Source organism: Indicator indicator, chromosome 9, assembly GCF_027791375.1.
Source record: "Indicator indicator isolate 239-I01 chromosome 9, UM_Iind_1.1, whole genome shotgun sequence".
In the NCBI taxonomy this organism is placed as follows: Eukaryota; Metazoa; Chordata; class Aves; order Piciformes; family Indicatoridae; genus Indicator; species Indicator indicator.
This window is the reverse complement of record NC_072018.1, coordinates 29,992,037-30,006,408: the sequence shown is the minus strand read 5'-3', so window position 1 is coordinate 30,006,408 and position 14,372 is coordinate 29,992,037. Positions and strand designations below refer to the sequence as shown.

General features: G+C 49.0%; 1 protein-coding gene across 1 annotated transcript; it reads left to right on the top strand.

Annotated features, from left to right (window-relative positions):
• The first annotated feature begins 2,307 nt into the window (after positions 1-2,307).
• PNOC (prepronociceptin) lies at positions 2,308-6,815 on the top strand. Its single transcript, XM_054383818.1, has 2 exons — positions 2,308-2,427; positions 6,351-6,815. The coding sequence occupies exons 1-2, from the start codon at positions 2,308-2,310 to the stop codon at positions 6,813-6,815; spliced, it is 585 nt and encodes a 194-aa protein (XP_054239793.1).
• Positions 6,816-14,372: the final 7,557 nt, after the last annotated feature.

The following is a 14,372-nucleotide window of genomic DNA, read 5'->3' as shown; positions in this document are numbered from 1 at the left end:
CTCTTCTCCTCAGGTTATTCAACTCCCACATCTTTCCCACTGCCCCCCCAAATCAGCCCTTTTATTTGGCTGCATCTCCCATGTCATCCTACATGGAACAATAAATAAAAGCTGCTTGTCCTGATGAATGACCAGAACTCACTGTTATCTAAACCGCAGGCTGGATTGCTGGAAAAAACCTCTTTTTATGCCCAAATATTAATGAGAGTAATTCAACTGGATTGAGAACTCCAAAGGATGCACCCTTGGGGCAGCCCATAGCAGCAGAGGAGGGTGGGGGTCCCAAAGCTGTTTTGTGGAATGGAGTGGCTGTATCCTGACACTCTCCCTGGGATGGAGAGGTTTAATTTTCAGAGAGGAACAGGAAGGTTCATGCCCAGGAACACTCTCTGTATCCAAGTAGCTGTGGGTGTGCCTATGGTATAACACCAGAACTGTCACATCCTTTGCCAGGGTCAGTGGCTATCCCCAAATGCAAAGGCAACAGGACCAGATAGTGCATCCTTTGGGAATTAGTGTCTAGGTTCAGTTTTTCCAGAGGAAAAAATGAGGGGAAAGAAAAGAAAAAAAAAAAAAAAGATTAAGTGGAGGGAAAAAAAGGGGAAAAAAAAAAGAGGGAAAATTGGGGGGAAATGGGGAGGAAATGGAGGGGAAATGGGTAAAAATGGGGGAAATGGGTAAAAATGGGGGGAAATAGGTAAAAATGAGAAAAAAAAGGGGGAAATACGAAAACTAAGGGAAAATAAGGGGGGAAAGGATAAAAACGAAAGGGAAAATCCTCATCCTTTCTTTTGGTGGGTCTGTGGCTGGAAAATTCAGCAAGGAGCTTTGTGCCACCACCGCTCCACAGCCCTGCCAGTCCTCTTCGCCTCCCGCACTCAAAGGTAGAAGCAAGACAAAAAATCTACCGCACTTGTTTCTCCCCTTTTCATGTGCTAATTTAATTTGAGGAAGGGGGGGGGGGGAGGCACCGATGTGCAAACGGGGAGTCGTTTCCCCCTCTCCCACCCCTGCCCTGGCCGGTGATGCCGGCAAGGTACCGCATCCCACCCGCCCGATAGCATCTTTCAATTAACCGGGAAGAAAAGCCGAGCCGTAATCTTGGAGCCTCCTCCGCAGCCAGATGTGACCTGCTTTTCCCAGGACGTTGAACTTGATGTCTCATGGGGACATGGGGACAAGGCTGGGGGGGAAGGTTGCAGCCCCCTCCCTGGCTCCACTGAGCCCCATTTTGGGGCTGAGTGGGTTTTTTGTGGGGGGATGTTTGCCCTCTGCCAGGAGGTTTCTGACAATCCTCTGCCTCACCACCTCCAGCCAGTTTTAACGAGAGCCAGCGAAGATTAAGCTTTAATTCCTGCTCCTTATCAGCTTCCCCTCATACCCTCCAGCAAATGACAACCAGGAGAGGCCAGGGTCTGTGTCATTGCCCAGCTGGCAGGAACAAAACGTGACCCTGATGGCAGCTGGGGACTCTGATGAATGCTCTGTCTCTGTTGGAAGGAGCAGGGGTGTCCTCCCACCTTGGTGAGGTGGGAAATAAATGGTGCTCAGCTGTCTCCAAAAGTGGCCTGAAATGCTACTGGAGCAACACCCAGGTTGCAAAGGACCAATCCTCCTGATTCCAGACATCCATGGAGAAGCACACAGCCTTGGTCATGTCATGTAATCCCCACCTGTCACCAATGTCAGCTGGATGGGACATGGAGGATTCTTTGAGAACTGGCTTTTGCTCCATGCTAGGTGGGCTCTGATCACAGCAATCCCTTCCAGCAGCAATGACTGAACAAGGGACAGGGACAGGGGTGGCAGCACCCTAAAAATGTGCAGGAGGGGAAAACAGAGCAGGACATCCTCACCTGGCTCTGGTGATGCTTGGATAAGGAGTATCCCGCTGAGGACACGTTCCCAAGGGCTATGAGGATGTTGGATTCCTTTTCCCGGTGGGATGAGGGTGAGGCGATGGTCAAGGAGTGTCCTGTTTATCGGACAGCTAGAGACGTGCTGGCCTGCCACGTCCACCTGCTAAAATAAGCCCTGGCTGGGACTCATGCCATGAAATAGCCTGGAAAAAATTAAGCCAGGACACATCGGATCTGTTTTGGGGATGTGGAGGCAGCCAGGCTCCTTTCCCAAAAGGATAATTTTGGCAGGGAGACTGGGAAAAGGCGTGTTTGGGGGGAGGGGGGGGAGGGAGGGTGGGCTGAGAATGGGCACATTTCAGTGCAGGTGCAGGGCTTGCCGGTGCCGGTGCCACCCCAGTTTGACAGCTTTCCTCTCTCCCACGCTGCAGCCGCTGCCGGTGCCGTCATGAGGGCTGTGCTCTGGGACCTGCTTCTGCTCTGCCTCTTTGCCCGGGCACGGGGGGACTGCCGGGGGGACTGTCTGCACTGTGACCGCCACCTCTACCGGGACAGCTTCGATGTCCTCGTAAGTCTTTGCCACAGGCAGCACCCATGAGTGCTGTGCCAGCTGCATCCCTTGCGCTAGGTGGGCACCCTCTTTCTTTTGCCAGGGGTGGCATTTGGGGTCTAGGGGGCTTTGACTGCCAGTTGGTTCCAAACCTCAAGGGGAGGTGCCACCTGCCATCACTGTTCATCTGTTTTGAGCAGCCCCTAGGGACATCAGCAGGCCAGATGGTCCTGAGGGACGATGTAGACCCCAAATCAGCTGCAGGCACTGATGGGGACAAGGCTGTAATGCCCCAAGGAGAATCCCAAGAGGATTCCAAGACCCCAAGCATCCCCAGTTTTCCTGTATCCATGGCTTGTGGTATCTTTATCCCCACCTATGCCATCCCTGGACCTTCCCAGATCCCCATCCCATCCTTCCAGAAGCCACTAAAATCCCCCTCTGAATCCCATCAGGATGGGACCAGCTTTGCAGCTGACTGGCAATCCACAGGGCTGGGTCTCCATCACTGGATGGAAAGAGACATTAAATAGTGGGTTTGGTTTTTTTCCAGCCCTTAATCTTTTCTTTTCCCCTCCACTGAGCTGTGGCCATGCTGTGGCCAGCAGCATTTCTTTTCCTCCTCTTCCTCCCCTGCTCCCAGTGGATTATTTATTGCCTCCCCCCGGCCCACTCATCTATTTATTAGTGGTGATAAATCACAGCGAGATGAGACATTCACCTGAAAGGAGCCAAGAGTTTGGGCTGGGAAATGTCCTCCTAAAATCAGAGAGGACCAGAGACTTCCAGGGTTCCATGAAGATGCTGGAGCTGCCTGAGTGACATCAAGTTTTGGGGTACCATCTCCCCAGAACATTGTTTCTCATTCTGAAGACATCAGTGTCTCGGCAGAGATCTCCCCTTCCTGACTGGTCCTGCTTCTGGAGCTGCGTTTTACTTCCCTGGCCAGCAAGACAGAGAGGAGATGGGATGGTTGGCTCATGGGTCCCATGCAAGGCTGTATCTTAAAACAAGAGTGGTCTGAAGCAGGAGCAGAGCAACCTGGGGGCTTTTGAGGTTCATTTTCAGCTAGAAGAGGCATCATGGTGGGATATGATACAACCCTCCACCATTTCCAAAGCAACAGCCAAGGAAGTCCCACCAGCAACACAGCTGATTCACCCTTCAGAAGTAGAAATAGGAGATGCCTGCACCAGCATCACAACTGGCAGGACAGGGCAGAGATCATCTGATGGATCTGGTCTTCGAGATGTGAATGAATCATTTGGCCCTCAGAGTCATCTAGGGACAGTACAAACCTAGTGGCACTGTTGAGGCCAAATAAAGATCAGAAGGAGCCTCCCCAGGTAGTTTCAGCACTGGACATGGAAGAGCATTGGCTGGTGGTTGCTGAGGACTCCTGATATACTGCCAGAAGGAGACAGTTCCTTGTGAATTAAGACCACAGCACAATGCTTTAGGACACTGGGATGTTCATGGAGCTGCCTTGTGGGTAGTGATGGGACCACTGATAGTCTTCAGCCTGATGCCTGATGCCTCTTGAAGCCTATTAGCTGGTGCTCATCAGAGCTATTACCTGCAAGTGATCAATCACCTTTCATCTCCAACGCAGGCCGCTGCCAGGACACTGTCCATCATTGCTATGGACCCTGCCAAATCCGTGGAGATCCCAGGTCAGGATCTTGGCTCAGTGCAGGATGCCCTCGGTGTCTCCACAGGGACATGTATAGGTGTCCCAGCTTACAAGCCCTTTGTCATCACCTTGCTTTGGGACAGCTCTTTTTCTTCTGACTTTTTATCTGAAGAGCCTGTCTGTTCTCCATCCCTGGAGGTGTTCAAGAGGGGATTGGATGTGGCACTTGGTGCCATGGTTTAGATAGGCATGAGGTGTAGGGTGACAGGTTGGACTCGATGATCTTTGAGGTCTCTTCCAGCCTTCTTGATTCTATGATTCTCAGAAATGGAAGCAGCCCATTGTTGCAGAGCTATGTGCTTGAGCTGCAGCCCTGTGACACCACGTTGGGACCTGAATAGCCTCTCACCTGGCAAAGTTAATACACACATGGTGAAGAGGGTCTTTGCCAGGGCTGAGCAGACCACCTGGAGCAGTGACATACACCTGAGTGCTTCAACATGATGTTTCCCCACTTGGTGTTAAGCATTTAAAAGAGCCCACTATGAAGATAATGCTGGGATGGAGACACTCCAAGATGAAAACAGCCCTTCCCTCTGGGCCCTGATTTCTTTGAGCATTTGTTTAGTTTGGTTCTTCTACAATATTCTCCTGGATGGTTCCCGCTGGGTGCTGGTTTTGATGTTACCAGTCCATGTGTGGCTATAACCCCACAACAATGTCTTGTCTGTGTTTTGCCTTGGTGGATGAGGCTTCTTGGAAAGGGATGAGACACAAATGTGGTGGGATGCACCCATGGGTGTTGAGGAAACTCAGTGGTGCCTCTTGATGAGGCTGCTCTTGATGGCCTTTGAAGGGATGTGGTGTTTGGGGTGGGGTTCTAGGAAGTAGGAGGAGGCAGATGTCACACATAATTGAAGGAGGCATGAAGGAGGATCTGAGAAGCTATGGGCTGGTCAGCCTCACCAAAATCCTTGGAGAAATGGTGGAGCATATCATCCTTCAAAGCATTTCCAAACACATGAAGGACAGTAAGGTCACCAGGAGCACCCAGCATGTATTTATGACAGGGGAATTGTGCTTGACCACCCTGATACTTTCTGTGGTGACAACCAGCTTGTCTTGACTTTCATCAGGCTTCAACATTGTCTTCCATGGCATCTTTGCAAACAACCTGCTGAATCATGGGGTAGATAAATGGGCAATGAAGTGGACCAAAACCTGGAGGACCTTGATGTCTTTGTTAATGACTGGGATGACGTGACAAATGCACCCTTGGCAATTAGCAGATGATGGAGAGTTGGGAGGCATGGATGGTAGACCACAGGTTCATGTTGCCATCCAGAGGAACCTTACCAGGCTGGAGAAGTGGGCTGGTAGGAACCTCCTGAAGTTCAGCATGAAGAGCAAAGCCCTGTCTCTGAGGAGGAACAACCCCGGGCACCAGGACATGCCATTGTTACACATCAGAGGTCCCTTCCCACCTCTGCACAGCTGAAGGAGAATGGGGTGGTGGAATGGGAGCATGGACATCAACGGGAAAGCATGGACCACGTCCAGCACTGAGCAGAGCCTGTCTAGGGAGGGTTAGGAAAGTATACTAAGCAGGTGCCATGACTCCTCTGTGTCTCCACCACCACCTCTGGAAGCCTAGCAACAGATTTTGGGAGGGGAAACCTCACAGAATGAGGCCAGACAAGGGCTGACGAGCTTCCGGCACATTTCTGTGGGTGTCTTCCACAGAATCACAGAATTGACCAGGTTGGATGAGACCTCCAAGCTCATCAAGTCCAACCTATCACCCAGCCCTAACTAACCAACTAGACCATGGCACTAAGTGCCTCATCCAGTCTCTTAAACGCTTCCAGGGACGCTGACCCCACCACCTCCCTGGGCAGCCCATTCCAATGGGCAATCTCTCTTTCTGGGAAGAACTTCCTTCTAAGCTCAAGCCTAAACTTCCCCCTGCACAGCCTGAGACTGTGTCCTCTTGTTCTGTGGCTGGTTGCCTGGGAGAAGAGACCAACCCCCACCTGGCTACAACCTCCCTTCAGGTAATTGTAGAGAGCAATAAGGTTCCCCCTGAGCCTCCTCTTCTCCAAGCTAAAGACCCCCAGCTCCTGCAGCCACTCCTCACAGGGATTGTGCTCCAGACCCCCTCACCAGCTTCCAACACATTCCATCACTGGACAGGTTGCATGTTGGGGCGATACCCAAGCACCTGGCCACTACTCGGTGCTCACCAGTGTCCCACGGTCTTGGGGTGACCAGATCCCATCTGATGCCCATCCCTGTCTCTTCCTCACAGATCTGCATCCTGGAATGCGAAGGTGAAGCTGTGCCACGGGCCACCTGGGAGATGTGTGCCTCTGCTGCTGGCCGAGCCGCCCCACGGCCCCGCGACCTGCAGGACGCTGGTGATCCCTGGCAGGAGGCAGTGCCAGTGGCACCGGCAGCACCAGTGGGCCCGCTGCAGGTGAGCGAGCTGCTGCGGCGCCGGGAAGCGGAAGACGAAGGCGTGGAAGGGGCACCCGAGGACATTTCCCGACGGCTCGGCGGTTTCCCACGGGGGACACGAGGCGGCTCGTGGCCGGTGCCGACGGCCAAAGGGGTGCAGAAGCGGTATGGGGGCTTCATCGGGGTCCGCAAGTCGGCGAGGAAGTGGAACAACCAGAAGAGGTTTAGCGAGTTCCTGAAGCAGTACCTGGGCATGTCACCCCGCTCCAGTGAGTACGACATTGCTGGCGGCATCAGCGAGCACAACGAGATCTAACTGGAGACCCCCTGCCACCCGGCGAGGTCCGCCATGGCCAAAAAAGTCAACCCTCTACCCCTCCACGCCACATATCCATAGGTGAAAGTTAAAAAGGGGGCCAAAAAAAATTGGGGAAATGGCTTGAAAAGGCCCAGTTGGAGACCAGGGGAGGGCATCCCTCGGCATCTGGAGGGTGCTGGGGGAAGGCCCCTGGCTATCAGCTCACCACCACCCAGGGAGGAGGATGGGCAGAAAGGTTCTGCCCTCGGCACCAAACGGGGCTGAAGGACTGGTTGAGCCCCTTTCCACCCCTCCCCCCCCTAAAAAGCAGGAAAAAGATCAAAATAAGAAAATGTTTAAGTTAAAAAATCCCTGGAAAATGGAAATAAATTTTACAGTTTTGACAAATAAAAATAATGTCGAGATTTTTTGAAAAGAAAAGGAATTAAAATATGTTAAAGTAAAATGATTCAAATAAATCAAAACAAATAAAAATAATCCAAATAATAAGGAACAATGCAAATAATCCAAATAATTCAAAATAAAATTAAAAATTAAAAAATAAAAATTAAAAATTAAAATAAAAGAAATCATAGTAAAATATTTTTTAAATCAATCAAAATAATTTTAAAAATCAAAATCATTTATAAAAAAATCCAAAAAATCAAAAGAAATGTAAACAATCAAAAGGACTCCAATAAATAAAAGTAAATTTAAAAATCAAATAAAGCAAAATACATAAGACTGAGATAAATAAAAATAAAATAATTCAAATAAGTCAAAGTAAAATAACCCAAATAAATCAAAGTAAAATAATTCAAATAAATCAAAATGAAGTAAAATAATTCAAGTAAAACTAAAATAATTAAAATAAATCAAAAGTGTTTAAAAAAATAAAACATTTTTTCAAATTCAAAATAAATAAAAATAATGCAATTAAATCAAATTAAACCAAATAAAACAAAGCAGAATCTCTTCCTTCCAGAAATTAAACGATTCGTCCCCCAACACTCCATCTTCACATCCCCAACCCAAGCAGGTCCCCAGGGACCAGCGTGTCTCACCCCAGCAATGTCACCGGCTCCACACCAGGGTGCCCAAAGCCCTGGCCCCTTTTACCCTGCAGCTGCCGAAACCACCCATCCCTAAAACCTGTCCCCAAATTTAAAATTTGGGGAAATTAATTCTTTTCCCCTATTTTTTGTGGTTTTCTTTCTTTTTCTGTTTTTCTTTTTGTTTTTCTTTTTTTTTTCTTCCATATTCCCCGGGTGTCATCTCCCTACATTCAGGGATGCAGCCCCAGGGGGACCCCTCTGCTCCCCCTGTTCTCGGCTCAGCTGCTATTTTTTTCCTTCTTTCCTTTTTTTTCTTTTCTTTTATTGTTATTATTATTTTCTCTCTTTTTTTCTTTTTTTTTTTCCCTTCTTTTCTCTATTTTTGTTTTATTTTTACTTTTTTTTATAGCGTTCCGGCACCGCATCCCAGCACCTTCCGCCAGGCACAGGCAAAATTAACCCTGCTCCTGTCCACCCCAGCAGCCTCCATCCTCTCTCTGACGGACCCCAAAGCGCTTCAGACTCGCACGCGTTCAGACATCACTTTGCTCTTCACTCACTAAAGCCAGATTTAAACCAGGACCCGACGAATTTCGGCCGCCGACAGGAGCCAGATGCTGCGGGGATGGGGAGGGAGAGGACCGCGGGGGCAGCAGGTGGAAATCGAGACAAAACCAGGGAGAAAAAAAAAAAAAAAAGATTTTTGCAAAAAAAAAAGAAAAAGAAAAGAGAAATTGCATTTTTAACTTCTTTTGGTTGAATAAATCACCTTGGAACCAGCAGAAAATTAGCCCCTGCATTCCTGGTGCTTCCTCGGCAGCACTCAGCATCCCCTGGCCGGGGCTTTTCGCTTCCCATGGGATTAAATCCCAGGTTTTCCAGTGGGGGATGCCGAGGAGTCAAGTTTCATTGTGGCTCCATCCCCGCATACCCAACCCAGTGGTAGGAACCGGCTCTCACCCCAGCACTCAGAAACCACCTGGAAAGACTTCCTTTTCCCCATTTTTTTTTCTCCCCTCTTATTTATATTTTTTCCTCTTTTTTTTAATTTTTAATTTTTTTTTAAAGTGTTTTCCTTTCGGAAAGCCCTCGGGGTTGACTTCTTTGCTCAGCAATAGGAACCACGCACGTGTTTTTGTCGCACCCTCCCCCCTCTGTCCCCACCACTATCCCCATCCCCCGGCATGCATCATGTCCCAGTCCCCACACTGGGATGCGGGTTTGGTTTTTCCCGCATTGCTCCCAGGAGGATAATCAGAGCTCCTTAATTCTCCTGCCTAATTTGCTCCTCCCACAAAAAAAAGCCTGTCCCGGGGAGTGACTTCACCCCCTGGGGCTCACCTGCAGCGCTGCCCCTTCACTGTTTGTAAGGAAAAAAAAAAAAATTAATATAACAAATTCCTTTGGAAACAAACAAAAAAAGAAAAAAAAAGAAAAAATATTCCAAGATCTTGTTCTTTTTAATTGTTTCATACAAAAATTTCTCCATTAAACTTGTACATAGCAAAAGGATTAATAAATTAGTTTACTGTTTCTACGATATTATTGCGACTGGCGACCGTCACTTGGGTCAATGCTTGTAGGGCAAGACCCTGCTGCTGCACCACCCCCTTCCTGTCACAGAGGGAATGAATTGCCCTGCTCAGATGGGCTTAGAGGAAAAAAGGGAGATTTTGGTAAATTCATGTCACTTCCAGAGTTGGATAGAAACCTCCCCTTCTGTGGGATGTTGCAGAGCTATTGGGGGGTTCATGCCATTGTACATCGACTCACAGAATGGTTTGGGTTAGAAGGGATCTCTGAAGGTCATCTAGCCCAACCTCCTGCAGTGATCAGGGACATCTTCAACTAGAGCACGTTCCTGAAAGCCTCATCCAACCTAGTCTTGAACACTTCCAGGGGTGGGGCATCCACTGCTTCTCTGGGAAGCTTTTGCCAGGGCCTCACCACTCTCAGCATAAAAAACTTATTCTTTGTATTTAGTCTGAGTCTCTCCTCTTTTAGTTTCAAACCATCACCCCTTGTCCTACCACTACATACCTTCGTACAAAGTCCCTCTCCAACTTTCTGTAGCCCCCTTTTAAGAACTGAAATGCCACAACAAGGTCTCCCCAGACTCTTCTCTTTTCCAGACTGAACAATGCCTGCTCTCAGCCTATCCTCGTAGCAGAGGTGCTTCAGTCATCAGATCATTTCTGGGGCCTCTCTTGTGTGGAAGACCCTAGAGCTGGACACAACACTGCAGATGGAGTCTCAGCTGAGGGGCACAGAGGGGCAGATTCCCCTCCCTTGACCTGCTGGGCTCACTGGTTTGGATGCAGCCCAGGATACGGTTGGATTCTGGTCTGCAGGTGTGCATTGGTGGCTTCTGTCCATCTTTTCACCCATCAGTACGCCCAGGACCTTCTCTGTGGGGCTGCTCTCCATCCCTTTATCCCCCAGCCTGAACTGATACCAGGGGTGGCCCTGACCTAGGTGCAGGACCTTGCACTTGGCCTTGTTGAACCTCAATGGGTTAATACAGTCCCACTTCTCCAGCTTGTCCTGGTCCTTCTGGATCATATCCTATCCCCTAGGCATGTCAGCTTCACCACTCAGCTTCGTGTCATCTACAAGCTTGCTGAGTGTGCTCTGAATCCCACATGCATCCCTCAGCCAAAACCTGGATGGATCAGATTAGCCTGGGGGGGTTGGGGGGGAAGATGGTTTAGTGTTTAAGAGAAAGAAGGGGGATTCCTGCTCAGTTCCATTAGTGCCCAGAGCCCCTTTCCATAGGGATAATGAAGTCTCCAGTGCCAACAGACCCCCAGCATCCATAAGACCAATAGAAATTTTGGGATTTACCTCTCTGAAGAGGTCACAGGCTAGCCCTAGCATCCCCAGATGAGACTGTTTGCAAGCTGCATTAATGCTGGGCTCCAGGTGACAAACCAGCTCCAGGCAGCAAGGTGACTTCTGCTGCTTGTTTTGGCCAGCAGCTGGCAATTAAAAAAATAATTGCAGGAGACTTTGACCTTGGCAAGCTTGGACCTTAGACCAGAGGTCTTCAAGGTCCCCTGTGGGATGGGCTTCAGGTATGGAGCCAGCCATAACTCTGCAGAGATTTTTGGAATTGCATCAGTTTGGTGTTCCTGGGGGGCAGTTTTTAAGAGTGGGGTTTTTTTCCTCTCCTCTTCTCTCCCAGGGCAGGGAGGCACCACCCCACTCTGTCCCTATTTAGCTCTTCCTTCTTTTTTTTTTTTCCTCCCCCCCCGCCCTTTCTAGTTGCTGTTTCACATCAAAATCCATGGAAAAATAGAATCTTTCAAATTTCTTTGCATCAAAAGGCAACTTTTCAGCTTGGAGGGCTCTGGACAGCAAGACCTCAGAGAGTCCCCCTGGGGCAGGACAGTGATTGAAAACCCACCAGGTTTAGCGCGTATTGACCCCTCCCTGCAGCTCCCAGGTTAAAAATAAATAGTTTTTTTAAAATCTCGGCTTGTTTGGGGGGAAAAAACAACAAAAAAGGACGTGCAGGAGGAGGGAGAAGTGCAGCCATAAAAGCTCCCAGCACCAGGCAGACACTGCTACCTAGTGGTGGCAGGAATGGTTGTGTGAAGAAAAAAATCTCCGTGTGAAAGTGGAGGAGCTACAAAAGGTGGCAGAAAGGGTCCATAACCACACCTCCACAGAATCCCGGCACGACTGGTTTAGAAGAAATCAAATTCCTTCTCTGAAGCCATGAACAGGGAACGGTTCAAGCTGATAAATCAGGATCACAGGAGCACCAACACTGCCCTCCTCTTTCCCCAGCCTCAAGAAGAGGTTGGCAAATCTGCATTCCTTAACTTGCAAAATCTTAGCATGGTGGAAGCTGGAAAGGACACCTGGAGATCATCTAGTCCAACTCCCCACTAAAGCATGGCCCCCCAGAGCAGGTTGCCCAGGGCTGCAATATCCAGGCAGGTTCGGAATCTCTCCTGAGAAGGAGACACTCTGCACAGCCTGGTCTAAGGCTCCATGCTCTCACAGGGAATTTTTTCTTCGTGTTCAGGTGGAACCTCCTGGGTTCCAGTTTGTGCCCACTGGCCCTTGTCCTGTCACTGGGCACCACTGAAAAGACTGCTCCCATCCCCTTGGCCCCTGCTCTTTAGATATTGACCTGCAGAGAAAGGTCTCTGCTTTCCAGCAGGTCAACCACTAACCTGTACTGATGCAAGGGGGTTTTCCTCCCCAGGGGCAGGACCTTACTCTTGCTGCTTTTGAACTTTATGAGGTTCTCCTGTGCCCAACTCTTCACCCTGTGCAGGTCTTGCTGAACAGCAGCATAGGCTGATATGGTGTCAGCCACCCCTCCCAGCTTTGCATCATCAGCAAACTGGCTGAGGGCCCAACTCTGTTCTTCTATCCAAGCTGTCAGTGAAGTTGTTGAGCAAGATTGGATGCAGTCCCAATCCCTGGGGAACACTGCGAGCTACAGGACTCCAGCTAGACGCTGCACCTCCATACCAGGAACACAGAAGGTCTCCAGGGGACACAAGGTAACAAGGACAAAGCAGAGCCCATGAGTTATCGGGCAAGTTTTCCTTTTATTTCTTATAAAATATATTTTGTATTGCTGCCGTAAAAATCACATTTCACATTTTTATCTTATAGCTTTTTTTTTTCTCCTCTTTTCTTTCTTTCTTTCTTTCGTTTTTTTAACAATAAAAATAATACTTGGAAGACAGCTGAGAAAAGCTCCAACAGGACAAAAGAAATTCACTCGATACATCGGCGTCCCCGCTCAGCCGGGCCGCAGGTGGCCCCACGGGGGCATGGCCACAGTGACAAGTGTCACCCCCACCACAAATACCTCCTGCTGATGTCCATGGGGAGGGGGTCACCCTGCACTAAACCAACAGGCTTTCAGGGTCTGACTACCCCTCACTCAGCAGCAGCGCAGGCTGGAGAGGTGGGGGAGCAGCCTCCAATTAATTAATTAGTGCCCAATTAAGAGGTTCCTATATACATACATGTACATGCTCTGGGAAACAGGTGGATGGAGGAGGGAGAATCCTCCCAGCTGGATTTACAGGTTGGGGTTACCCGTGGCTGTGGCTGAAGAGAAGTTTCTCTTGCTGGGAGAAGTGCAATGGTTGGGAATTGGCTGGAAGTGCGATAAAAAAAAAAGATAAAAAGGGAAATAACAGGGAAAGGACCAACATGAAGACAAAAAAAAAAAAAAAAGACAAAAAAAAAATCCAGCGCCAACCAACTGGATGGACATGCTGGAAACATGCTGGTATTTCTACAAAAATAAAAAGTTTTTTTTCTTTTTTAAAAGTGTAAAAATGGCAAAATATTCCCAAATTGAAGGAAAAAACCTCCCCACCCCACACCTTTCACACCCCCCCCCAAAAAAAAAAAAAAAAAAAAAAAAATCAACACACTCTGCACTAGTTTCTCCATTAAATGTTAAAAAAAGGATAGGGAAGAGACACAAGCACAAGGACAATTTGAAGTCAGTGCCCAAGGAACAGGACCCAGTGCTGGTGTAAAATATTCCAAGCTGAGGTAATCCCCACCAGCTCTGGCTTGAAGTGCTGCATGCTCGGGACGAGGAAGCACAGCAAGGGCACAGGACAGCTGGGGGGCATCATTCTCCCTGATTTGGGGGGAGGGGATGCTGCAGGCTTGCTCCAAAGACTTTTTTCTTCTTTTTTTATATCTTTTATAACCAAAAAGCAAAAGGTTATTGGCCATGCGAGCTCCCACCAATGAAAAAAAACACCCCATCTCTGAGGCCAGGGGCTGTCTGATGCTACACCCTGATTTCAGGAGGGACAAACCCCCTGGGGTGATGCTGCATCCTGATGGCTTGGTTCAATTTTTCCTGAGTGGTTGAGCTGGGAGCAGCAGGAGTTGAGCCACATCCAGGCACTGCCTGAGCAGATCCAGCCCTGCCTTGATATTGTTTGAGGCAGAAAGGGCATAAAAAGCAAGAAGGAAAAATCTCCAGGTCTCTCTGAGCTGTGGGGACAAAGGCACAAGGTCTGAGGAAACCAGAAATTCACTTTTTTTTTTTTTTCCTCCTCCTTCCATGGTCTGGGCACTGCTGCAAGTCCTGTTTTTATAACACAGTTGGAAAACGTCCCTGTGTGGGACTTCCCAAAGCTCAGTCTCACATTCCTCCAGCATCCCAAAAAGATAAACAGGCCAAGCTCTACAAGGCGACGCAGGACGAGGGACACCAGCTCGGCTGTTCAAACACTGCAAGTCAGACAGCAGCAAAGGCCTGGGGGCTGTTTTCTCTAGGGAAAAAAACAAACCAAAGGACCTATTTTTGAGTAATGTAGCAACCCCCCAACACAATTCCTTGGTAAGAGGATCGAGGATGAAGAGCACCAAACTGCAACACACCCTGGAAAGTCAGTTTTGCACTAAACACTCAGGCTGGGAACCTGCAGCGTTTCTGATGCTGGCAGGAGAGCGAAAGGATCATTCCAACATTTTGTTCCCAAGCCCACACTCCAGTAGGGATGGGAGCTGGAGTGAGCAT